Here is a 27,276-nt window from a genome sequence, read left to right on the forward strand (position 1 = left end):
AGAACAATGGGAAAGTAATTATGCTTTGAAAGTTGAAAATGTTTTGAGAAAATTCCCTTTTAATGTTTTGGTACTACTACTGGAGAGCCCTTAATTGTCTACACCCATTCAGCATCGTTCACACCTTCTTAAGCTTTAGCTTCACCCATCTCTTTAAGGGTTGATCCGAGTATTCTGTACTAACAACAGCAGTCAAACACCCAAGCTAACTTTCCTAGCTACTTCCAGACACAAATGAGAGAACAGCTCACTGAACATTACTCGCCCTAGCAGAGCTGGTTAAGCTGTTATGTTATTCATAGCGTTGGTGACTGCAACTGTGCTGTCAGATTGTCCGTTCGTAAACTCAGAGCGTTTCGTATCTCGGAGCATTCAGAATGCACACTGGACGCTCTGACCAATGAGTAGGGTTGATCCAAATGTTCACAACGGCAGTCAAGTACCCAAGCTAACTGGCTAACATTGGCTAGCTTGCTAGATACTTCCAGACAAATGAGAGAACACCCCACTCTGACCGTTTTAAATCGACCTAGCAGAGCTGTTTAGGCTGTTTTCATGTCATCCAAAGCATTGGTGACTGTAACTGTGCTGCTGGCAACAATTTAATTACGCTTTTTGCAGATGTTTACTGACACCGGCCATATTCAACGGGTGTTGAGTGTTCGTAAATTCATCAGTTCTTCTGCGCTATGGCACACTCAGACAAGAGTGCTCGGGGTTGATGGCCAGACTGAATTTACGAATGCACTCGAAATGTTTACTTGATTAGTGGAGTTATTTGTTAAGACGTTATTTGTAAACAACTAACCATAATCCCAATTCATGACGTTACTAACCTGCATAAATCTGCAGGTAGCTAACCAACCTGGTTCAATGTTAGCTAGCTAACATTAGGCTATAGCTAGCCAAGCAAATGGCTCTGAGATACGAATAATAAGATCATACACCAGCTCGCTAGCTAACATCATGCTTTATTTTGAAATGAAACCACTTTCTGTCAAAGTTAGAAATGTGTAATATCTGAAAATGTAGCTAGCTGGACTATAGATCATTCATGGATGGACGTATGTCAGATGAAATGACTGCCCTTACATTTTCAAACTGTTTTCTCCATCTCCTTAGCTATCATACTCTAATTCCACTGATTTTAAAACTCGGTCCTCCAGAAAGTGGAGAGCAACACTTATGCAGTTTTACAACACAATATATATATATATATATATAAAAAAAAGCTGCATTAAACAGGATACTGACATACTGAGCAGCTCAAATTTACAGAAGCATGTTATATGGCAGACCAATCGAAACTCATCTCTCGGCATGTCCAGCCCACTCATTATCTCAGCTAGTCACGGCTAGTGGGAAGGTTGCTGCCTTTCTGTGGCTAAACCAACTAGGTTTGTAATTTAACAATTTTATTCATATTTACAGATGGCATACAAGTTTGTTATTAAGGCACATGAAAGTGCACATGTTTGAGAAGGCATTTCTGCCAAAAAACGCATTTTGATTTAAAAAAAAAAGTGAAGTAGTGACCCGCGACATACGCCTAGTTTCCTGAAAGGGGTCACATTTAATTAATGCTATTAGTCATTCTCAACGGTTAATTTTCAGCTGCAAAAGAGAAGTGGGAAATTGGAAAGTGTCCAGAAATGTCAGTATAAATCATACCCGTATTAGCCACGTTATTCAGAGATTTTGTAAAAACATTATCAATAAGGGTGGCAGATGACCTGGTCACTCTTGTGGGCTTATAGATGAGGGAATACAGATAGCTGGAGTATTTTTTTTTTTTTAATCAGATGTCAGTGAGTGGTTCTCACTTTTAAATACATTTACTGTATGTTGTAATCACCCAATAGAAAACAAATGTTATCTTCATTATTAATCAAATCCAAGGATACCAATGCCATAATCAGGTGGCCAATAGATGCATCAAATTACCACTTTCTTAACCACCTAAAAATGAACAGGAAGGAATTTCTATGAAAAGTGATCCAACATCAATGTTATTAGATGTAAGTGTGAGGTCCTCTCTTACAAAGAATTGAAAACTTTTATGAACACAAATGGGCACTTCTCCTTCCACTCTTGATGTTCTACGGTGGTGAACAGTATTATAAGGAGACATGTCATAAAGCATGGTTGTCTCTTCAGCCAACCATATTTCTGAAAGGGCAACAATAGAAAATTCATAATGAACGAGATGGTCATGATTTTTAGGAAGACTGCAAACGTTCAACTGAAAAGGTAAAAAATAAGATTAATCTCGGAATTAGATAAACTGCTAAACAAGTTGTTAAATTGCTTAACATTATAGTAATCACAAGTGATAGACTTATTTCTGGTAAATTTCAAGAAATTTGAATCTGAATCAACACAATCATGATATTTATAATTTGCTTCATAAATATCTAATGAGTTAAAGACCATGTTATCATGGTTGATATCCTGCCCAACTAAGAGAGATACACAGTCAGATTCATCCACAGAGTGGAACGGAAGGATAGAATTACATGCCTCACATGTCCAATACAACCACACATTTGTGTTAGTTTTATCAATATGGGTGCACTTCCTATGGAATACACATTGGCACAGTCCACATAATACCACTGAAGACTTCAGAGGGTTATGACATTTAGAGCAATGTGTGTTTTTGGTAATGAGGTTAGATGACACACATGAACAAAGTAGATTCAATATGTTTATCTACAGTATATGTGGGTGTGTGTGTGTGTGTCAAATCAGTGGACGATAGTGGAGTTCCATTCAGGCACTTGTCTCTCCACCTTGTCTTTGAACCTGAGTACTTTCACCACTACAGACCTGGGCCGTCCATCGGGAAGAAAGTGCCATTCCTATGCGCTCTCTACATCTCGATGAGTTTTGGGTCCAGTTTGACTTGATCTGCCAGGAGTTTCTTGTCCTTGACTTCTGTGTCATGCCAAGTTTCAGTGTCAAGACGACTAGGGGATCAGATCTCCAACGTCCTCAATTCCATCGATTAAAATGTTATTGTGCCTCGATTGGTTTTCGAGTTCTTGTCAAGTGTTTTTGGGAAAATTGCAGCATTTTTTTATCTAGTATTAGCCAGGCTACAAGTTTGCTGTGAGCTAAAATGAGTTCGTACTCAAATCCACACTCTGCCTCCCAAAAACAAGCTCTGCCAGTGAAATGGCAAGCACCAGTATGATAAACAGAGAGAAGGCAGAGGACTTACTCACTGCATGGAGCCTGTTTTCACTTTACTAAATGAGCAGGAGATCACCAACTTGCAAGTTAGCGCTGTGGATACAAGTAGTATGCGGGAACTAAGCCAAAATACCGGTTGAAGATGCTTGGGAGAGATAGTGGTAGGAGCATTCACTTACCCACGGAATGAGCAGTGTGAACATGCTGTTGTTGGAGATCTGATCCCCTAGTCGTCTTGACTACTTTCTTACCAAAAGTTAAGAGTGTTGATAGGGGACAGAAATAATAGGTCAGACCATCAAATAATTGGTATACACATAACTCTTACAGAATTTCTGCGAGGGTGTGGATATTGGACATTGTAAATAAACCAAGACTGAAAATGTCTTACTTACGGTACAGCAGATCCCCTTATTGTATGGGACACTTTTAAAATGTGCCTTTAGAGGCCATGCAATTCAATGCTCATATTTAAAAAATGAACAATTTAGGTCAAAAGAGTTCATCCTAAAAAAGGAAATAGAGGAACTAACAGTACAGCTAGATAACAATAAAAACTAACATCGAGGCACAGAATAAGTTTGAGGAAAAACAAAAAGAAATGGAGGAACTTATTCAAGAAATATCAAGTCTAATATATATTAAAGTGAACTGGATGGAATATGGAAAAAATGTACCCAATATATTTTTAATTTTCATAGGAACATAGAAATGAATTTACAGGAACTTGTTACAAATCACAGTGTCATCCGTGATTCACCAAACACTATTTTGAAAGAAGAAGCAAAGTACTTTAACCTATATATTTTCATTTCAGTCTCCTCCATTTCAAACTAATTGTAAGGATGTTTTTTCTATTAATAGTGTAAAATTAACATTTATACAAAAAGTCTCATGTGAAGGCCTAATTACAGAAGTGCTACTTCAAGATGCCATTAAAGCCTTCGTGTCCAGGAAAACTCCAGGGATGAATGGCATACCAGTTGAGGTATATCACATATTTTTTATGTACTCAAAGGACCGTTATTAACATGTTTTAACAGATCCAATAAAAATGGTGACTATCACATACTTAACAAGAAGGTTTTACAGTGGGGCAAAAAGGTATTTAGTCAACCACCAATTGTGCAAGTTCTCCCACTTAAAAATATGAGAGGCCTGTAATTTTCATCATAGGTACACTTCAACTATGACAGACAAAATCAGAAAAAAATCCAGAAAATCACATTATAGGATTTTTAATGAATTTATTTGCAAATTATGGTGGAAAATAAGTATTTGGTCACCTACAAACAAGCAAGATTTCTGGCTCTCACAGACCTGTAACTTCTTCTTTAAGAGGCTCCTCTGTCCTCCACTCGTCACCTGTATTAATGGCACCTGTTTGAACTTGCTATCAGTATAAAAGACACCTGTCCACAACCTCAAACAGTCACACTCCAAACCCCACTATGGCCAAGACCAAAGATCTGTCAAAGGACACCAGAAACAAAATTGTAGACCTGCACCAGGCTGGGAAGACTGAATCTGCAATAGGTAAGCAGCTTGGTTTGAAGAAATCAACTGTGGGAGCAATTATTAGGAAATGGAAGACATACAAGACCACTGATAATCTCCCTCGATCTGGGGCTCCACGCAAGATCTCACCCCGTGGGGTCAAAATGATCACAAGAACGGTGAGCAAAAATCCCAGAACCACACGGGGGGACCTAGTGAATAACCTGCAGAGAGCTGGGACCAAAGTAACAAAGCCTACCATCAGTAACACACTACGCTGCCAGGGACTCAAATCCTGCAGTGCCAGACATGTCCCCCTGCTTAAGCCAGTACATGTCCAGGCCCGTCTGAAGTTTGCTAGAGAGCATTTGGATGATCCAGAAGAATGTTGGGAGAATGTCATATGGTCAGATGAAACCAAAATATAACTTTTTGGTAAAAACTCAACTCGTCGTGTTTGGAGGACAAAGAATGCTGAGTTGCATCCAAAGAACACTATACCTACTGTGAAGCATGGGGGTGGAAACATCATGCTTTGGGGCTGTTTTTCTGCAAAGGGACCAGGACGACTGATCCGTGTAAAGGAAAGAATGAATGGGGCCAGGTATCGTGAGATTTTGAGTGAAAACCTCCTTCCATCAGCAAGGGCATTGAAGATGAAACGTGGCTGGGTCTTTCAGCATGACAATGATCCCAAACACACCGCCCGGGCAACGAAGGAGTGTTTCAAGGTCTTGGAGTGGCCTAGCCAGTCTCCAGATCTCAACCCCATAGAAAATCTTTGGAGGGAGTTGAAAGTCCGTGTTGCCCAGCAACAGCCCCAAAACATCACTGCTCTAGAGGAGATCTGCATGGAGGAATGGGCCAAAATACCAGCAACAGTGTGTGAAAACCTTGTGAAGACTTACAGAAAACGTTTGACCTCTGTCATTGCCAACAGAGTAACAAAGTATTGAGATAAACTTTTGTTATTCACCAAATACTTATTTTCCACCATAATTTGCAAATAAATTCATTAAAAATCCTACAATGTGATTTTCTGGATTTTTTTTCTAATTTTGTCTGTCATAGTTGAAGTGTACCTATGATGAAAATTACAGGCCTCTCTCATCTTTTTAAGTGGGAGAACTTGCACAATTGGTGGCTGACTAAATACTTTTTTGGCCCACTGTATATAAATATCCAGTCTGCCTAAACAACTGGAGACCCCTTACACTTATGTTGTGATGCCAAAATCTTATGTTACATGTTATGTCACACATGTAGTTACAAAATGGATGAAGCAAGTGGAAAGGGAAGGATGTAAGGCAAATGTCTGTCAGCCCTACATTAAAGACCAAAATTGGCAAAAAATAACATTTGTGATAAATAAGAAAGTATTTAATTTACAGCTACGTTATACTGTTTGCAAAATAGTTGGGAGGAGATTCCATGGCACATGGTTTATGAACTGATATACAAAATTATGCCAGATTAAAAACTTTTATAAAAATTATTATACAAAATTCTTGCAACCAATAGAATGTTATCTATATGGGGGATACAACCATCCCAGCTTTGCAGATTTTTCTGCAAAGAGACAGAATCATTAGATCACTTGTTTTGGTACTGCCCATGTGTAGCTTGTTTTTGGTCTCAGATTCAGGAACGGCTGAAAAATTGCAACATTTCCTTGGAGCTAACTCTGCAAATAGCACTGCTGGGTGATTTGAAAAGTCATAGCCAATCATTCAATATTATAATAATACTCTTAGCAAAGGTGTTTATCTTTAATATATAATCTATAGAAACTATGAAAATAGAAAGGTTCAGAACTTCTTTGAAACATCACAGCACATTAGAAACATATATGGCAGCTAGAAATCAAAACTGGTTTGGTCTTCAGCGATAGATGGGAGGATTTGAGGGTAGCTGAAGGCTGGGACAAAAAACAAACAAAAGATAACTAATATAAAATATACTGTCCATTTTGCTCATACTGTCCTATAGAAAGAAACTCAAACAGGATGTACCCGTGAAAATAACTATTCAACGCTGGTCTGACCAATCGGAATCCACACCTCAATATTGTTGTGATCACCCAGACTGGGAAATGTTCCGGGCAGCCTAAGAGAATAACATTGACTTATACACTGATTCAGTAAGTGAGTTTATAAGGAAGTGCATTGGAGATGTTGTACCCACTGTGACTATTGTTGGAATCGGCTAAACTTTGAACATTGAGATATTAAATAAATGATAGAGACAAAGCCTTGAATAGAAAGAGTTTGTAAAAAGCCAGAAGGCTTTGGCATGTGTTTGATGGATGAGAGGAGAGCGATGTGTTGATATAGGGAAGACAGATGGATATCTGTGGATTAGGTGAAGAAGGGGTTGAGGTCATTAGGTGAGGAGTAAAGTCAGTTCCCCTTAAGGGAGTAATCAGGGTTGTATCTGGTTACCTTCTTTCCTGTGGAGCCATAAACTGTAAAGTGGAGGAGTGTATTAAGTAGGATGCATATAAACTGTGATGTCTGAAATGTTTAATGATGATTAAACTTGGTTAAAGCTTCTCTAGTGTCCTTGAGTTATTTACTCTGAAAAATAAGAACCTAACACTATTAAAACCTACCCTAACCAGAAACAGTGGATAGATGGCGGCATTCGCACAAAACTGAAAGCGAGAACCACCGCATTTAACCATGGAAAGATGACTGGTAATATGGTGGAATATAAACAGTGTAGTTATTCCCTCCGCAAGGAAATCAAACAAGCGAAATGTCGGTATAGGGACAAAGTGGAGTTGCAATTCAACGACTCAGACATGAGACGCATGTGGCAGGGTCTACGGGCAATTACGGACTACAAAAAGAAAACCGGCAAGTCACGGACACTGACGTCTTTCTTCCAGACAAACTAAACACATTATTTTCTCGCTTTAAGGATAACACAGTGCCACCGAAGTGGCCCGCTACCAAGGACTGCGGGCTACCCCTCTCCTTCGCCGTGGCCAACCTGTGTAAGACATTTAAACATGTTAACCCTCGCAAGGCTGCCGGTCCAGACGGCATCCCTAGCTGCGTCCTAAGAGCATGAGGACATATTCAATCTCTCTCTATCCCAGTCTGCTGTCCCCACATGCTTCAAGATGTCCACCATTGTTCATGTACACAAGAAGGCAAAGATAACTAACTAAATGACTATCGCCCCGAAGCACTCACTTATGTCATCATGAAGTGCTTTGAGAGACTAGTCAAGCATCAGATCACCTCCACCTTACCTTCCACCCTAGACCCACTTCAATTTGCATACCGCCCCAATAGGTCCATAGACGAAGCAATCGCCATCACACTGTACACTGCCCTATCCCATCTGGACAAGAGGAATACCTATGTAAGAAAGCTGTTCATTGACTACAGCTGAGCATTCAACACCATAGTACCTTCCAAGCTCATCATAAAGCTTGAGGCCCTGGGTCTCAACCCTGCCCTCTGCAATTGGGTTGTGGACTTTGACGGGCCGACGGCAGGTGGTGAAGGTAGGAAACAACATCTCCACTTCACTGAGCCTCAACACTGGGGCCCCACAAGGGTGGGTGCTCAGCCCCCTCCTGTACTCCCTGTTCACCCATGACTGCATTGTCATGCACGACTCCAACTCAATCATCAAGTTTGCAGAAGACTTAACAGTAGTGGGCTTGATTACCAAAAACGAAGAGACAGCTTACAGGGAGGAGGTGAGGGCACTTGGATTGTGGTGTCAGGAAAACAACATCTCACTCAATGTCAACAAAACAAAGGAGATGATCTTGGACTTCAGGAAACAGCAGAGGGAGCACTCCCCTATCCACATCGACGGGACAGCAGTGGAGAAGGAGGAAAGTTTTAAGTTCCTTGGCGTACACATCACGGACAAACTGAAATGGTTGAGTTGAGTCAGTGTGTTGGCAGCAGCAACTCAATGTTAGTGGTGGCTGTTTAACAGTCTGATGGCCTTGAGATAGAAGCTGTTTTTCAGTCTCTCGGTCCCAGCTTTGATGCACCTGTACTGACCTCGCCTTCTGGATGATAGCGGGGTGAACAGGCAGTGGCTCGGGTGGTTGTTGTCCTTGATGATCTTCATGGCCTTCCTGTGACATCGGGTGGTGTAGGTGTCCTGGAGGGCATGTAGTTTGCCCCCGGTGATGCGTTGTGCAGACCTCAATACCCTCTGGAGAGCCTTACGCTTGTGGGCGGAGCAGTTGCCGTACCAGGCGGTGATACAGCCCGACAGGATGCTCTTGATTGTGCATCTGTAGAAGTTTGTGAGTGCTTTTGGTGACAAGCCGAATTTCTTCAGCCTCCTGAGGTTGAAGAGGCGCTGCTGCGCCTTCTTTACGATGCTGTCTGTGTGGGTGGACCAATTCAGTTTGTCTGTGATGTGTACGCTGAGGAACTTAAAACTTACTACCCTCTCCACTACTGTTCCATCGATGTGGATAGGGGGGTGTTCCCTCTGCTGTTTCCTGAAGTCCACAATCATCTCCTTAGTTTTGTTGACGGTGAGTGTGAGGTTATTTTCCTGACACCACACTCCGAGGGCCCTCACCTCCTTCCTGTAGGCCGTCTCGTCGTTGTTGGTAATCAAGCCTACCACTGTTGTGTCGTCCGCAAATTTGATGATTGAGTTGGAGGCGTGCGTGGCCACGCAGTCGTGGGTGAACAGGGAGTACAGGCGAGGGCTGAGCACACACCCTTGGTCCCCAGTGTTGACCACCCCAGTGTTCACCACCTGGGGGTGGCCCGTCAGGAAGTCCAGTACCCAGTTGCATAGGGCGGGGTCGAGACCCAGGGTCTCGAGCTTGATGACGAGCTTGGAGGGCACTATGGTGTTAAATGCCGAGCTGTAGTCGATGAACAGCATTCTCACATAGGTATTCCTCTTGTCCAGATGGGTTAGGGCAGTGTGTAGTGTGGTTGAGATTGCATCGTCTGTGGACCTATTTGGGCGGTAAGCAAATTGGAGTGGGTCTAGGGTGTCAGGTAGGGTGGAGGTGATATGGTCCTTGACTAGTCTCTCAAAGCACTTCATGATGACGGAAGTGAGTGCTACGGGGCGGTAGTCGTTTAGCTCAGTTACCTTAGCTTTCTTGGGAACAGGAACAATGGTGGCCCTCTTGAAGCATGTGGGAACAACAGACTGGGATAGGGATTGATTGAATATGTCCGTAAACACACCAGCCAGCTGGTCTGCGCAGGCTCTGAGGGCGCGGCTGGGGTTGCCGTCTGGGCCTGCAGCCTTGCGAGGGTTGACACGTTTAAATATTTTTCTCACGTCGGCTGCAGTGAAGGAGAGTCCGCATGTTTAGATGCGGGCCGTGTCAGTGGCACTGTATTGTCCTCAAAGCGGGCAAAAAAGTTATTTAGTCTGCCTGGGAGCAAGACATCCTGGTCCGTGACAGGGCTGGTTTTCTTTTTGTAATCCGTGATTGACTGTAGACCCTGCCACATACCTCTTGTGTCTGAGCCGTTGAATTGAGATTCTACTTTGTCTCTATACTGACGCTTAGCTTGTTTGATTGCCTTGCGGAGGGAATAGTTACACTGTTTGTATTCGGTCATGTTTCCGGTCACCTTGCCCTGATTAAAAGCAGTGGTTCGGGCTTTCAGTTTCACGCGAATGCTGCCATCAATTCACGGTTTCTGGTTTGGGAATGTTTTAATCGTTGCTATGGGAACGACATCTTCAACGCACGTTCTACTGAACTCGCTCACCGAATCAGCGTATTCGTCAATGTTGTTGTCTGACGCAATACGAAACATATCCCAGTCCACGTGATGGAAGCAGTCTTGGAGTGTGGAATCAGATTGGTCGGACCAGCGTTGAACAGACCTCAGCGCGGGAGCTTCTTGTTTTAGTTTCTGTCTGTAGGCAGGGATCAACAAAATGGAGTCGTGGTCTGCTTTTCCGAAAGGAGGGCGGGGCAGGGCCTTATATGCGTTGCGGAAGTTAGAATAGCAGTGATCCAAGGTTTTTCCAGCCCTGGTTGCGCAATCGATATGCTGATAAAATATAAGGAGTCTTGTTTTCAGATTAGCCTTGTTAAAATCCACCGGTACTACAATGAATGCAGCCTCGGGATAAATGGATTCCGGTTTGCAAAGAGTCAAATAATGTTTGTTCAGAGCCATCGATGTGTCTGCTTGGGGGGGAATATATACGGCTGTGATTATAATCGAAGAGAATTCCCTTGGTAGATAATGCGGTCGACATTTGATTGTGAGGATTTCTAAATCAGGTGAACAGAAGGACTTGAGTACCTGTATGTTGTTATGATCACACCACGTCACGTTAACCATGAAGCATACGCCCCCGCCCCTCTTCTTACCAGAAAGATGTTTGTTTCTGTCTGTGCGATGCGTGGAGAAACCAGTTGGCTGCACCGACTCCGATAGCGTCTCTCCAGTGAGCCATGTTTCCGTGAAGCAAAGAACTTTACAGTCTCTGATGTCCCTCTGGAATGCTACCCTTGCTCGGATTTCATCAACCTTGTTGTCAAGAGACTGGACATTGGCGAGAAGAATGCTAGGGAGTGGTGCACGATGTGCCCGTCTCCGGAGTCTGACCAGAAGACCGCTCCGTTTCCCCCTTTTACGAAGTCGTTTTTTTTGGGTCGCCGTCTGGGATCCATTCCGTTGTCCTGGGTGAAAGGCAGAACACAGGATCCGCTTCGCGAAAGTCATATTCTTGGTCGTACTGGTGGTGAGTTGACGCTGCTCTTATGTTCAGTAGTTCTTCTCGACTGTATGTAATGAAACCTAAGATGACCTGGGGTACCAATGTAAGAAATATTACGTAAAAAAACAAAAAACTGCATAGTTTTCTAGGAACGCGAAGCGAGGCGGCCATCTCTGCATCAGATGATCTGGTCTCCACAATCACCCGACCTCAAACCAATTGAGATGGTTTGGGATGAGTTGGACGACAGAGTGAAGGAAAAGCAACCAACAAGTGCTTAGCATATGTGGAAAACATTCCAGGTGAAGCTGGTTGAGAGAATGCCAAGATTGTGCAAAGTTGTCATCAAGGCAAAGGATGGCTATTTTGAAGAATCTCAAATATAAAATATATTTTGAGTTGTTTAACACTTTTTTGGCTACTGCATGATTCCATGTGGTATTTCATAGTTTTGATGTCTTCAACATTATTCTACAATGCAGAAAATAGTAAAAATAAAGAAAAACCCTTGAATGAGTAGGTGTGTCCAAATGTTTGACTGGTATATGGGGGATTGGAAATTATGCAGACAATTACACTGATAGAATCCACAATGTAACTGCAATATTAAAGCTGACCTCCCCTACAAAAATACATAAATAAAAATAAATCATTGATGACTCTTTTCATATCCAATGTATTTTCCACGTCAGAATAAGTTGAAAAATGACATTGAAACAATGTTGATTCAACCAGTTTGTGCCCAGTGGGTTACTTCTGAGTTTTTCCTTATCTCAGTCGGACACACTCTATAGTGATGGCTGCGGTGGAATGTCTCATCTCCGTAGCCGGATGGCGGGTGCCATGTTGCCGGGTGGATAATAGGACTCGCCTCATTGAGCAAGCTTATTGGATCTTCCTCACAACTATAAGTGGTGCTCTAAATTGAACACAATCCGTGTTTTTTTTTTCACCGAGTGCGTTTATTACATTAGGTGGGAAGAGCAAGATAGCCGAGACAATATTGTGGGCGCTCATGCATAACCGGTGCTTATAGCTCGCGAGAGATCACATTTCAATCACTCCCGAAACACTCTCAGGTGGCTTGCATTCCTGGCTTCACTGGGGCCTTCCTGAGGACAAATTATAGAATTAAAATGACAACCTTTCGCTTTTTGGGCTACAAAGCCCCGAGCTGGCACTAATTGAAATCTTCAATCACAGAAACAGTGCGAATATAGAAGAAATCAAAGGAGCGGTGGCAGCTGCTCCTTTGATCATTAAGTAGCTCTATAATGAGCCTGTCTAGATGGGCGAGTCTGTTCTTTCTCTCAAACTAAGCCGATCTGAGGTGAATGCTCAGTTCATATGTTCAACACAGCACAATTTAGTGACTCTACAGTTCTAACTGCTGGAGTCACTGCCTTTGTAGCGGTGGTGGTTCAAAACTACACTTGCGTGATGAGTAACCTTCCTTGAGACCTGATGGACAGGTTCAAACCCCTGTCCATCACACTTCCACCTATACACCACAGAATGCTGCTGAGGGGAAAATGGCTCATAATAATGTCCGGAAAAGAGCAAAGGGAATGGCATCAAACACAAGGAAACCATGTGTTTGATGTATTTGACACCCATTGCACTAATTCTGCTCAAGCCATTACCATGAGCCCATTCTCCCCAATTAAGGTTCCCTCAACCTCCTCTGAACTACACAATTAACCAGATTAATTCTGAATCAATGACTCGATTCTTACACACCAGGTATGATTATTTTCGTATCAATAACTCAAAAGAGAACCTGAATTGAATCATAGAGAAAATAAATGTTCCACCACTATTGACAATCTCTACCACTGGAGACAGAAGTTCCTTCTTTGTATGAGACCAAGTGTCTCTGGACCGATAAGCGTTTCATTTTGCCTGTGGTCCTGGGGTGCGATTGTTTGGGACCTGGCAACCCTGTACCTGTGTCAGTGCTGTGACTGTGGAGTGTAGGAGGGGAGAATGATTCTGTCTCACTAGGTGACTCTATTCTCACCCTGAGAGGAGCAACAATTCTGTATGCCACTGATCGATACACCCCAGTGCCTGGCCTAAGAGAGCCTTTACACTGTGGCTCCGTAAGTGGCTTCTCATCCTTAACATCACTGCTGTATGGCTGCTATTGTAGAAGGGACCATTGTATATGGTTGGATAGGCTTTTGATAAGTATAAAACGAGAGCAGGTAGCCTGTATGCTACACTAGTCTTCATAAGTCTGCTCTGAGATCAGGCCCAGCTGCTACAGTGAGAGGAAAAATATGTTTGGGTAGGGTTTTAATGATTCTGATTTGTTGAGCTTTGTTCCTTCAGAGAACCAAGGTTAAATATATAACTGAACGTTTTGGTTATGACAGTCAAGGGGAGATATGATATGCTAGCTAGATGGCTAACTCTTCGTTCACCACTGCATATGAATGGATAGTTATTAGCTATAGTGGACTCTATAGCTTCTCACCATTCACCACCACCTCGATGTCGACAAAGTCGATCTCGCCGCGGGCCTCCACTCGCGCCTCACAGCGGTACACGCCCTCGTCCGCCTTGGTCACCTTGTGGATCTGCAGGTTGTTGTTGGGCAGCACCTGGAACCTGCCTTCGGGAGGGGAGAGCGATACAGAGTGACAAAGGGAGTGATAGAGAGGGATAGACAGAGAAAAGGGGGCAAGAATAGAGAGGGATAGAGCATAAGAAAGAAAGAAAGAAAGAAAGAAAGAAAGAAAGGTGGAGAGAGAGGGGTAGAGAGAGAGTTAGAAAGAGACGTGTAATAAGGAAAGAAAGATACAAGGAAAACGATAAAGGAAAAATAGTGAAAGGAAGTACCATGACTCCAATCACACACTTGCTATCAAATAATATTTTCAGAAACCTTTATCACTTTTAGCTTTTTATAAAAAAGTTAGCTAAGCGAAGTGAGATAAATACTTTAGCAATTAGGTCTGCAGTTTACAAAAAGTTTCCCATCCTTCTTAATTGTTGTCACTGGCAGATAAGTGATAACCCTATCTCTCTCTGTCGAGCGCAAAGATATTTAAAACCTTGTCCCGTAATTAGCGTGGATTTTTTTTAAAGCACCCCTATCTCTACCTTTAATCATTACTGCATGGCAAGGGGAGATAGTGCGTCGAAGGGAAGGGCCTTTGAATTTCAATTAAAAAACCTGACTACTTTCAAAGGATTCAAACAAATCATTTACCTAATCAGCGTAGGAAGTCTGTCTATGTGATGGGTGAATGAGAGGGAAGGTGTAGGAGGAAAAGTAATGATGGGGTGACAGAGTATTGGTAAACAAGTCTGAACCTGCAATTAACTTCTGTCCATCATGCAAGAGCCATGAATGTGTTCCTAATAGTTGAAGATACATTTCATTCCTTCTCCTTTCTTTCTCAGCCCCAATATGTGTTCCAATAATCTAAGATACATTACTTTCCCTCTCCTATCCTTCTAGCATTGGAATGTGTCTAAAATAACTTTCCCCTTCTCCTTTCCTTCTAAGCCATAGGATGTGTTTCAATCTAAGACACTGTTCATTCCTTATCCTTTCCTCCTTTGTTACAGGATGTGTTCCAATAGTATACGACACCTTTGTTTCCTTTCCTTTTAGGAGCAATGATCTGAAATAACTCATTTAATGAAGAAAAATAAAAGTCGATAAATATGGTGGAATTATTTCCTGTGCTGTCACTTACAGTATCAGTGTTCAAGACAGACGGAATATCCCCTTCATATCCCCACATACTGTATGTCAACAACATAAGCACATAAAAAGTAAGTGAAGAGATAATACAAAATAAAGAAAGAAAAGATAATTAAGGTGGAACTGTGTACTGTGACTTTTCAGCGGTCACGAGAGAAGGAAGTAGAAAGATCTTCTTTCCACAGATCACAACAAAATGGGAACAAACAAAAAAACTATATAAAAAGTAGAAAGACATAATGGAGGAATAATATTCTGTTCTTTCACTATTCAGTAGACATGAAGGAAGGAAGATATACAGTGGGGCAAAAAAGTATTTAGTCAGCCACCAATTGTGCAAGTTCTCCCACTTAAAAAGTTGAGAGGCCTGTAATTTTCATCATAGGTACATTTCAACTATGACAGACAAAATGAGAAACAAAATCCTTAAAATCACATTGTAGGATTTTTAATGAATTTATTTGCAAATTATGGTGGAAAATAAGTATTTGGTCACCTACAAACAAGCAAGATTTCTGGCTCTCACCGACCTGTAACTTCTTCTTTAAGAGGCTCCTCTGTCCTCCACTCGTCACCTGTATTAATGGCACCTGTTTGAACTTGTTATCAGTATAAAAGACACCTGTTCACAACCTCAAACAGTCACACTCCAAACTCCACTATGGGCAAGACCAAAGAGCTGTCCAAGGACACCAGAAACAAAATTGTAGACCTGCACCAGGCTGGGAAGACTTAATCTGCAATAGGTAAGCAGCTTGGTTTGAAGAAATCAACTGTGGGAGCAATTATTAGGAAATGGAAGACATACAAGACCACTGATAATCTCCCTCAATCTGGGGCTCCACGCAAGATCTCACCCCGTGGGGTTAAATTATCACAAGAACGGTGAGCAAAAATCACAGAACACACGGGGGGACCTAGTGAATGACCTGCAGAGAGCTGGGACCAAAGTAACAAAGCCTACCATCAGTAACATACTACACCGCCAGGGACTCAAATCCTGCAGTGCCAGACGTGTCCCCCTGCTTAAGCCAGTACATGTCCAGGCCCATCTGAAGTTTGCTAGAGAGCATTTGGATGATCCAGAAGAAGATTGGGAGAATGTCATATGGTCAGATGAAACCAAAATATAACTTTTTGGTAAAAACTCAACTCGTCATGTTTGGAGGACAAAGAATGCTGAGTTGCATCCAAAGAACACCATACCTACTGTGAAGCATGGGGGTGGAAACATCATGCTTTGGTGCTGTTTTTCTGCAAAGGGACCAGAACGACTGATCCGTGTAAAGGAAAGAATGAATGGGGGCCTGTATCGTGAGATTTTGAGTGAAAATCTGCTTCCATAAGCAAGGGCATTGAAGATGAAACGTGGCTGGGTCTTTCAGCATGACAATGATCCCAAACACACCACCCGGGCAACAAAGGAGTGGCTTAGTAAGAAGCATTTCAAGGTCCTGGAGTGGCCTAGCCAGTCTCCAGATCTCAACCCCATAGACATTCTTTGGAGGGAGTTGAAAGTCCGTGTTGCCCAGCAACAGCCCCAAAACATCACTGCTCTAGAGGAGATCTGCATGGAGGAATGGGCCAAAATAGCAGCAACAGTGTGTGAAAACCTTGTGAAGACTTACAGAAAACGTTTGACCTCTGTCATTGCCAACAAAGGGTATATAACAAAGTATTGAGATAAACTTTTGTTATTGACCAAATACTTATTTTCCACCATAATTTGCAAATAAATTAATAAAAAATCCTACAATGTGATTTTCTGGATTTTGTTTTCTTCATTTTGTCTGTCATAGTTGAAGTGTACCTATGATGAAAATTACAGGCCTCTCTCATCTTTTTAAATGGGAGAACTTGCACAATTGGTGGCTGACTAAATACTTTTTGCCCCACTGTAAGAGGAAGAAGGAAGAAAGCATGGAAGCGAGCATCGGACCACCAAAATACATTTGCATCCTCTACTCTAAATCTTCTAGGCAGGCTTGTTAACATGCTTTATTGTCCAACAATATGTTTAATGAAATCACATGCTTTGGCTTTTATTGCTAGAACTTGCTATTTATAGCGTCAAACCCCTGACAGAATCTGGGGAATACATTTTTCATAACAGTGGTTTGTTTAAATAGGTTACATCCCAAATGACACCCTTGTCACTATACAGTGCACTGCATATGAACAGGGCCCATAGGGCTACATAGGGAATAGAGTGCAATTTGGGCCACACCCATGTTCTACAGTAAGCGCATTTATTAAACTGATATGTCTCAAAATGGCGTGTGAAGCAATCTGACATGTAAACTGAATTGATTAGATGTTACATTTTTTGATGCGCTAGCAAACCTGTTAATTGTCTCCTGATATCAATGATAATGTAATTATCAGCTGCTTCATTAAAAGCAGACTGTAAAATAACATCAAGGAGTGGGCCCATAAAAAAAATCCAATGACATTTTCACATGAAAATATCACTTGATTTCTATATGGCCTGTACTGCTCAATAGGTTACTTTTCATGAGTTAAGTTATGTTGCTATTATGGTAGCTACAGTAAGCACGTTACAAAGTTAGGCATTTTAACAAGCAAATAAGGTTTACCAACACATCAACAGAGGCAGCATGTATCAAATGACCATAAGCAGACTTACTGTAGTGCTCCTCTGTGATCTCCATGCTCCTGAAGCCCTTTTGGTAGAACCAAGTGACCGCGGGTGCCGGGGAGGCGATGACATCACACACGACCTCTGCCGCCTCGTCGTGACGGAACTCCTGGGGGGACCTCACGTTGCGGAACGTCAGCTTCTCTGTCACATAGGAAATGAGGTAACAGGAACTGAAGACACATTAGAGATGTCTTTCCAAGAGAGTTTATGTTACAATATTCACACAAGTATACCATTTAGAATGCATGGCAAATACATCACCTCATTCTAAGTAGTATGCGAGTGTGGACTTTGGAACAGAGCCCAAGTAACGGTATTGACTGAGGGAAACCCTGCAGTGGAGTAGAGCGTAAACTCCATTCTATAGAACAAACTGTTTTACATATTGTTTATAATTCTACAGCACTGAGACAACTCGGATTCTCTGTGCTCTAAAAGAGTCCCATTAACTTTCCCACAGCATATTGAATGAATCCTCCAACCCCGAATGTTCTGTTTGTAATCAAATGATTGATTCAACTTGTGTCGGTCTAAAGCTGTGGCACCTGTCTGACAAGCCCTGGCAGATGGTGGATAGGTTACACCTGGGGAAAGCTGACTTGGGACCTGCATTTCTCTTCTCTTAAAAAACACTCCACAAACCTCTCAGAACCCGTAGTGGTGGCTAGTGTCGTCAACTTATCACACGGCGTGTGTGTATGCTGTATGGAGAGAAAAAAAGAGTGTACGTGCATGCGTGTGTATTTGGCATGTGGAGTTTGGCACAGGGTTATCCACTGTGTGTGGCAAAATGAAAGTGTGCATAAATCACATGCATGGCCTTATTTATTTCAGTCCCATCCACTAGATCACTCTGCAACCTAGCACATTAGCATTTTTCAAAGTGATTTATGTCAGGCGGCTCTCCAAAACATACTTTTTTCTCTTCGCCGCTCTTTAAAGTGCCTTGCGTCCTCCTGACTCTGAATGTGAGATTCAACCCTCCTCATCTGCCCGGTTTCATTCCACGTTTTAGAGCTGTCATTGTAAACATTTTGTTTTTCATTTTCTCAATCCGTCGTTTGGTCTCTCTCCTCTCTCTCTCTGTGTCTCATTCCCTCACCCCCTCTCTTGTGCTATGCCATTCCCTTTCATTCCCTTACCCCCTTTATCTCATTCTCTCCCTCTCCTTCTCTCACTAAATCTCAAATTCCTCCACCACTCTCTCTCCATTTTTCTCTCTCTTTCGCGCTCTATTTAATTCCCTCACTCCCGCTTTCTCTCTTCCCCTCATTCCCTCTCATTCCCTCTCCCTCTCATTCCCCCAGTTCTCTCCCTGGGATTCAAACACGTTGTTTTCCCTTGTTCTCCCGCTACTTATTTTCATTTCCCGTCTCCTTTGTCGTTACCCTGCTCGACAAGAAAATCAGTAAGAAAAACAAATCCTCTCGTGTAACAGTCTACCGCTCACTTGACACCGTCAAATTGGTAACACAGTGAGAATTTCCCTTCCGTCATTTTGCCCATATAGCTGCAAGGGCAACAGTCAAAGAGGGGTGACATGACAATTTTCTTGGAGCTCCCTCAGGTGGGGCATCGACTGCCTCCAAAGTCTCCTGTCTGAAATGGTTCTCCGTTGGCCGTTGCTCAAAGATAGACACTGGAAACTATACTTGTCAACTACTCAGCAGTGCGGAAAATTATAGTCTTTCATCCGTGAGCTATAAAAAAGTTATAATATGAGTTTGAATATGGATAGCTTTTGTCAGGTTGTGAGATGTGATGCATGAACACATATGATAATGTCAAGACGTGTGCACGTGTGTGTGGGTGTGTGTTGACATCTTCTGGAAATGTCAACACTCACAAATGGTAATGTACAGCACATTTCAAGTGGCTGTCCAATTTTCGTAACATGTGGTGTTTATGTTTATCACAAGAAATCACGTTCGATGTAGCCTCAGGTGGGTGCTGGCTACTACTGGCCTGCTCAAGCCCTTTAGGTGACTATCTTCCTGTTACTGCTCATACATACTGAACACACAGAGCTGAACGGTGGCTGACTGATGTTGTCATGGATACAGCTGCCAAGCTGTGGTGCCGCTGTAACAAGGTGTGTGAGAGAGGAGGTAGGGGAGAGGGAGAGAAAGGTAAGCACCTTCCAGAGGGGGGTGTGCGTACGTGTGTGTGCGTGCATGAGAGCGTGTGCATATGTACATACAGTTGAAGTCGGAAGTTTACATACACCTTAGTCAAATACATTTAAACTCAGTTTTTCACAATTCCTGACATTTAATCCTAGTACAAATTCCCTGGCTTAGGTCAGTTAGGATCACCACTTTATATTAAGAATGTGACATTTCTGAAGAATAGTAGAGAATGATTTATTTCAGCTTTTATTTCTTTCATCACATTCCTAGTGGGTCAAAAGTTTACGTACACCCAATTAGTATTTGGTAGCACCGCCTTTAAATTGTTTAACTTGGGTCAAACGTTTTGGGGTAGCCTTCCACGAGCTTCCCACAATAAGGGGTGCATTTTGGCCCATTCCTCCTGACAGAGCTGGCGTAACTGAGTCAGGTTTGTAGGCCTCCTTGCTCACACGCCTTTGCAGTCGCAAAGAACAGCGCTATAGGTCAGCGCTTTGTGATGGCCACTCCAATACCTTGACTTTGTTGTCCTTTAGCCATTTTGACACAACTTTAGAAGTATGCTTGGGGTCATTGTCAATTTGGAAGACCAATTTGCGACCAAGCTTTAACTTCCTGACTGATGTCTTGAGATGTTGCTTCAATATATTCACACAATTAGATTATTGAGATTATTGTATCTCATGATGCTATCAATTTTGTGAAGTGCACCAGTCCCTCCTGCAGCAAAGCACCCCCACAACATGATGCTGCCACCCCCGTGCTTCACGGTTGGGATGGGGTTCTTCGGCTTGCAGCCTCCCCCTTTTTCCTCCAAACATAACAATATTTATTATTGCCAAACAGTTCTATTTATGTTTCATCAGACCAGAGGACATTTCTCCAAAAAGTACAATCTTTGTCCTCATGTACAGTGCAAACTGTAGTCTGGCCTTTTTAAGGCAGGTTTTGGAGCGGTGCCTTCTTCCTTGCTGAGCGGCCTTTCAGGTTATGTCGATATAGGACTCGCTTTACTGTGGATATAGTTACTTTTGTACATGTTCCTCCAGCATCTTCACAAGGTCCTTTGCTGTTGTTCTGAGTTTGATTTGCCCTTTTCGAACCAAAGTTCGTTCATCTCTAGCGTCATTCCTGAGCGGTATGACGGCTGCGTAGTCCCATTGTGTTTATACTTGCATACTATTGTTTGTACAGATGAATGTGGTACCTTCAGGCGTTTGGAAATTGCTCCCAAGGATGAACCAGACTTGTGGAGGTCCACAAGAAATGGCTTTCTTCTTGCCACTCTTCCATGAAGGCCAGATTTGTGCAATATACGACTGATTGTTGTCCTTTGGACAGAGTCTCCCACCTCAGCTGTAGATCTCTGCAGTTCATCCAGAGTTATCATGGGCCTCTTGGCTGCATCTCTGATCAGTCTTCTCCTTGTATGAGCTGAAAGTTTAGAGGGACGGCCAGGTCCTGGTAGATTTGCAGTGGTCTGATACTCCTTCCATTTCAATATTATCGCTTGCACAGTGCTCCTTGGGATGTTTAAAGCTTGGGAAATCTTTTTGTATCCAAATCCGGCTTTAAACTTCTTCACAACAGTATCTCGGACCTGCCTGGTGTGTTCCTTGTTCTTCATGATGCTCTCTGCGCTTTTAACGGACCTCTGAGACTATCACAGTGCAGGTGCATTTATACGGAGACTTGATTACACACAGGTGGATTGTATTTATCATCATTAGTAATTTAGGTCAACATTGGATCATTCAGAGATCCTCACTGAACTTCTGGAGAGAGTTTGCTGCACTGAAAGTGAAGGGGCTGAATAATTTTGCGCGCCCAATTTTTCAGTTTTTGATTTGTTAAAAAAGTTTGAAATATCCAATAAATGTCGTTCCACTTCATGATTGTGTCCCACTTGTTGTTGATTCTTCACAAAAAAATACAGTTTTACATCTTTATGTTTGAAGCCTGAAATGTGGCAAATGGTCGCAAAGTTCAAGGGGGCCGAATACTTTCGCAAGGCACTGTACATCCACAGGTACACCTCCAATTGACTCAAATGATGTCAATTAGCCTATCAGAAGTTTCTAAAGCCATGACATCACTTTCTGGAATTTTCCAAGCTGTTTAAAGGCACAGTGTATGTAAACTCTGACCCACTGGAATTGTGATACTGTGAATTATAAGTTAAATAATCTGACTGTCAACAAATGTTGGAAAAATTACTTGTCATGCAGAAGGTAGATGTCCTAACCGACTTGCCAAAACTATAGTTTGTTAACAAGACATTTGTGGAGTGATGGAAAAATTATTTTTAATGACTCCAACACAAGTGTATGAAAGCTTTCGACTTCAACTGTACACACACAGTACACACACCACACCTGTAATTCAAATCAAGCGTCTGCCAGATGGCTACCAGCCGCAAAACTCCTACGTGTGTCACGTCCCATTAACGGCCACAGAAGATTCCCTCTCCCATACGATTAGAGCCTGCCTCCTTCGCCTGCACACATTAAATACTATCCATCACACACACCACCAGACCTAGCGAACATTCACTACACTCTTTAATGGGCAAGTTATTACGGAGGTGCAATGGAATGTAAATATGGTGTATCTTTATGATCTAACAGAGGAGACGGCGATGTATTCAACTCATGTCTTTGTATATCTGAAGGACCCCTACAGAGGCTGGAATGGATACAGAGGGAATGGAGAGAGTGTGGTGTGTGTGTTCTCCTCTGTTACATATGCATGTAAGTGACACTCACGGTACATCTCCAGCACCATGGTGGCCTCCTGTGTCTGTCCCTGGGCGTCGGTGGCCTGGCAGCGGTAGATGCCCGCGTCCTCCACCTCAGCATTATAGATGGTCAGCCTGGAGCTGTCCTCCCCGGTGTGCAGGGCCACACGCTGGGACGACACGATGCGCTCCCCCTGGGGGTTAAACCACTCCAGGTTGACCAGCTCTCCGATCACTGGTGGGACAGAGAAAACTTATAGGTAACATTAAGAAACTCTAAAAATAACTAAGCCAAGCCTTAGACTTTAGAGCAGTATTTCCCAAACCTCCCCTTGAGTACCCCACCATTAGTTCCACTTATATATTCATAAGCACACCTGAAATAAATGGTCAATTAATCAGCCCTTGTTCAACATGGGAAAGTTATGCCTCTTTGAAATTTGATAAACTTGTTATCCCACTTTGGAGACGAGTAGGAGAAAAATGCAGTTGAATGATTTTCACACTTTCGAGAGCATTAGTGCCCAGAACGTCGATCGTAGTCGACCGGTCGATCGCAAACTTCTTTCTAGTAGACCGCAAAAAAGTTTTCAAAATGTATGCACTAAAAATATATTTTTGGCAATTTGGCATTTGTTTTCCAAACTGTAGCTACCATAGCAACCGTCTGCAGTTAGCACGTTTCCATTTCCACGCTTGCGAGACCTGCAACAGAATATTCTTTGATGTTCCAGACGGTTTTTTTTCTACGAAGTTGCGGTTACGCTTTTAATATGAGTGCTGGACCAAGCAGCAAGAAAACGAATATCTACCACTTTCACCGTGAGTGGGAAGATCTGCCATTCAAGCTTAGCTCTTGGTAAGAAGGGAAATGTCAAGAGGCATTTCAAAACCGCTCACAATAAATATGAAAGTGACTTTCCAAGTAAAAGTGAACTACGTAAGAGAAAAGTAAAAGAGTTGAAGTCTCATCTAGCTGCCCAACAATCGATCTTTACAAGGCCCAGCTCAAAATCAAAGGCAACCACGATTGCATCATTCCGGGTGAGTCGCATACTAGCAAAGCACAAGAAACTGTTCCAGGATGGAGAAATGGTAAAAGAGGCCTTTTTAGAGGCAACAGCATGATTGTTTGATGATTTCAAAAATAAATCCGAAATCATTTCCGCTATAAGGATGTTCAGCTGTCCAGGAATATGTTTTCGTTTTAGCCTCCTCCATCTATCTCTAACCGAAGCTAGTTTTATGGATTTGTTTTCTATTAAACATGTAAAATTAACAGCCATACAGAAAATTAACAGCCATACATTGCTATTTTTAAAACAAGCCATAGAACGTTGCTTGCAATTTCAATTTAATGAAACAGAAAATAAAAAACAAATCTTACAACAAATAGTGTGGTTAAACTCAAATATACTAATTGATAAAAAAAAAAACTTTATCAATTGGAACCTTTAACATGTGGAAGGGGGGAAAAGTATTATTATTATTAACCCAGTTTTTCACAAGCGTGGCAGGCTGTGAATTCTGCAAATACTGTTTCAGGACAATATATATTGGTCATCTTGGTCATGGCTCCCGAGTGGCGCAATGATGTAAGACACTGCATCTCAGTGCAAGAAGCATCACTACAGACCCTGGTTCAAATCCCGACTGTATCACATCCGACCATGATGGGGCGGTGCACAATTGGCCCAGCGTCGTCTGGGTTAGGGGAGGGTTTGGCCGGCCGGCATGTCCTTGTTTTAAAAATAGGCACGGTCTCTCCCTCTAAAAACATAAATAAATATTTTGGCCTTTATTCAGATTACAACCGCTGATTTTCGGGTATTTTAAAATGAAATCATCTTCAAAATATTGCTATTATTTAAACAAGGACTTGAAAATGAGATCGTGAACTCTTGCAAAAAACGTTTCCAGTCTGAGAATGAGAATGATAAATTACTGTAATTAATACATTTATTCAATAGATTTGAATACAAAATAAGCCATTATGAGCCAGAGAAGGGAGGATCACCAAAATTAAAGTATTCTGTTTCAGTGCAATTTCAATTATATAGCCTATCAATGTGTAGGCATACTGTGTAATAAAATCGATAATTGTGTACTAAAAACTTGAATGTGTTTTTGCAGAGCATACAACCATGCCGACAACCATCCGTGGAGATCAAAGGACAAAGGCCTGGACAACAGGCTGCACTGAAAAAACACATGGTTCCACAGAAAACCAACTGGGATGGATCCAGAGGCAAATTTGGCTTCTTCATTAACATCTTTATGCTTTCGTGAATAAAACAATGATACAAATACTATCGCCAGCTTTGATCCATGCCTGGGCCTGCAGGATGAATATGTATTTGTTTGTCAGACGAATCACTGGGTCGAAACTACAGAAAAGTACAAAACAAGAGAGCACACATGGTTAATGTTCTGAAAAAAATATTTAAATACACTACCGTTCAAAAGTTTGGGGTCACTTAAAAATGTCCTTGAAAGAACAGCAAATGTATTGTCCATTAAAATAACATAAAATGTATCAGAAATACAGTGTAGACATTGTTCATGTTATAAATGACTATTGTAGCTGGAAGCGGCTGATTTTTAATGGAATATCTACATAGGCATACAGAGGCCCATTATCAGCAACCATCAATCCTGTGTTCCAGTGCACAATGTGTTAGCTAATCCAAGTTTATAATTTTAAAAGGCTAATTGATCATTAGAAAACTCTTTTGCAATTATGTTAGCACAGCTGTGCTGATTAAAGTACCAATACAAATGTCCTTCTTTAGACTAGTTGAGTATCTTGAGCATCAGCACTTGTGGGTTTGATTACAGGCTCAAAATGTCCAGAAACAAAGTAATTTCTTCTGAAACTCGTCAGTCTATTCTTGTTTTGAGAAATTAAGGCTATTCCATGCAAGAAATTGCCAAGAAACTTAAGATCTCATACAACGATGTGCACTACTCCCTTCACAGAACAGCGCAAAACTGGCTCTAACCAGAATAGAAAGAGGAGTGGGAAGCCCTGGTGCACAACTGAGCAAGAGGACAAGTACATTCGAGTGTCTAGTTTGAGAAACAGACGTCTCACAAGTCCTAAAACTAGCCTGCTTCATTAAATAGTACCCGCAAAACACCAGTCTCAACGTCAACAGTGAAGAGGCAACTCCGGGATGCTGGCCTTCTAGGCAGAGTTGCAAAGAAAAGGCCATATCTCCGACTGGTCAATAAAAAGATTAAGATGGGCAAAAGAACACAGACACTGGACAGAGGAACTCTGCCTAGAAGGCCAGCATCCCGGAGTCGCCTCTTCACTGTTGACAGTGAGACTGGTGTTTTGCGGGTACTATTTATTGAAGCTGACAGTTGAGGACTTGTGAGGCATTCAAGAATGGCCCTTTTCTCACTCACCTTTTGTTATTTGAAAATGAAATCTCCAAAATATCGTAATTTTTTAAACATAGCAATTACTATTATTAATTCATTTAGAATGATATGAAAGCCCCTTAGATATTCTCACAGATCAGATTTGCCATAAAGAAAAATGCCCTTTAGATATTAATTTAGGAGACTTCCGGTTGAGGAATGTAGAAAGAAGTCGCACGAGGTATAATCTCCGACAATTTTTGTAAATAATCCTCAATTGAGCCTAAATTCATACTTCTCAATACCTAAAAAGTAATTTTAATTACCCAGTAATAGTACACCTAAATTAGAATGAGGAAACCAGTCACACGCTTTGGAAAATCGACGGAAAGAACTTCACATTCCACCAAATCAAATTCAGCTAAAATGGCTACCACCCCACCTCCATTGTAGGCTTTAATAGCCACTCCGGGTGATACGGCTAATCTGATAACACTGGAGATCCTTGTCAGGGAGCTGGCAAAATCGCGTGAAAGTTTGGTAGCAGAACTCACCGAATGGCTGAATAACTCACTGGCGGCTACACTGGCTGCAATTCAGGCAACCGTGGAAACCATCCGGGGTTCTGTGGCATCTCACACTACCACACTGGCCGAAGTTGAGGCCTTGCTCTCCGGCCACAGCGACCAACTCACTACGCTGGAAACGAGTCTTTTAAATTTTTTATTTAGTTATTTATATATATTTTTTGTATATTTATTACAAAAAACACAAGGAAGGGGTCAAATTAAAGTATTAGAACATGAAGGACAATCAATACAGCATCAAGACACTATCAAACATGTATCAGTCTTTCCGCAACAGAGCCATCCTTATGTGTGAGGGAACGTGTGCATGATAGTGATATAAAATATATGTCGTAGTTTCCTTTTTCATGATCACAATCTTGTGAAACCCGAACCCTCCAAGATCCCCCGACAGTTCCCCAATAGCTGTCCCTCAACTATCCGAGACCCCTCCCACAGTCCCCCACCAGAAAAAAACAAACAAACAATTAATTCCATTCCCCACCCCCAAGAACCCCCCCAATGCACCAACAACCAAGAGAATGAACGAAAGACTAAAAGGAAAAGACAGAAGAAAACAAGAATGCAAAAAAATAAAAATAAATAATAAATGTAAAACAAAGGACATCAAGGACAACTGAAATAACAGCAATGCCAACTGTATATGTTTGTGTGCATGTCTGGCACTATTACATGTACATGTGTGT

At 42.0% G+C, this 27,276-nt stretch overlaps 1 protein-coding gene across 3 annotated transcripts in view; it reads right to left on the reverse strand.

Annotated features, from left to right (window-relative positions):
* Positions 1 to 27,276, reverse strand: part of LOC110495975 (neural cell adhesion molecule 2) — a 427,423-nt gene that overhangs the window by 100,619 nt on the left and 299,528 nt on the right. For all 3 annotated transcript variants that reach the window (XM_021571546.2, XM_021571547.2, XM_021571545.2), the window contains exons 3-5: positions 22,663 to 22,869; positions 17,754 to 17,909; positions 13,868 to 14,005 (exon numbers count right to left, since the gene is read on the reverse strand). In XM_021571546.2, coding sequence (XP_021427221.1) covers positions 13,868 to 14,005; positions 17,754 to 17,909; positions 22,663 to 22,869 — 501 coding nt within the window. The remainder of the gene's footprint in view (positions 1 to 13,867; positions 14,006 to 17,753; positions 17,910 to 22,662; positions 22,870 to 27,276) is intronic.

The sequence above is a fragment of the Oncorhynchus mykiss genome, chromosome 18 (genome assembly GCF_013265735.2).
Source record: "Oncorhynchus mykiss isolate Arlee chromosome 18, USDA_OmykA_1.1, whole genome shotgun sequence".
Lineage (NCBI taxonomy): Eukaryota > Metazoa > Chordata > Actinopteri > Salmoniformes > Salmonidae > Oncorhynchus > Oncorhynchus mykiss.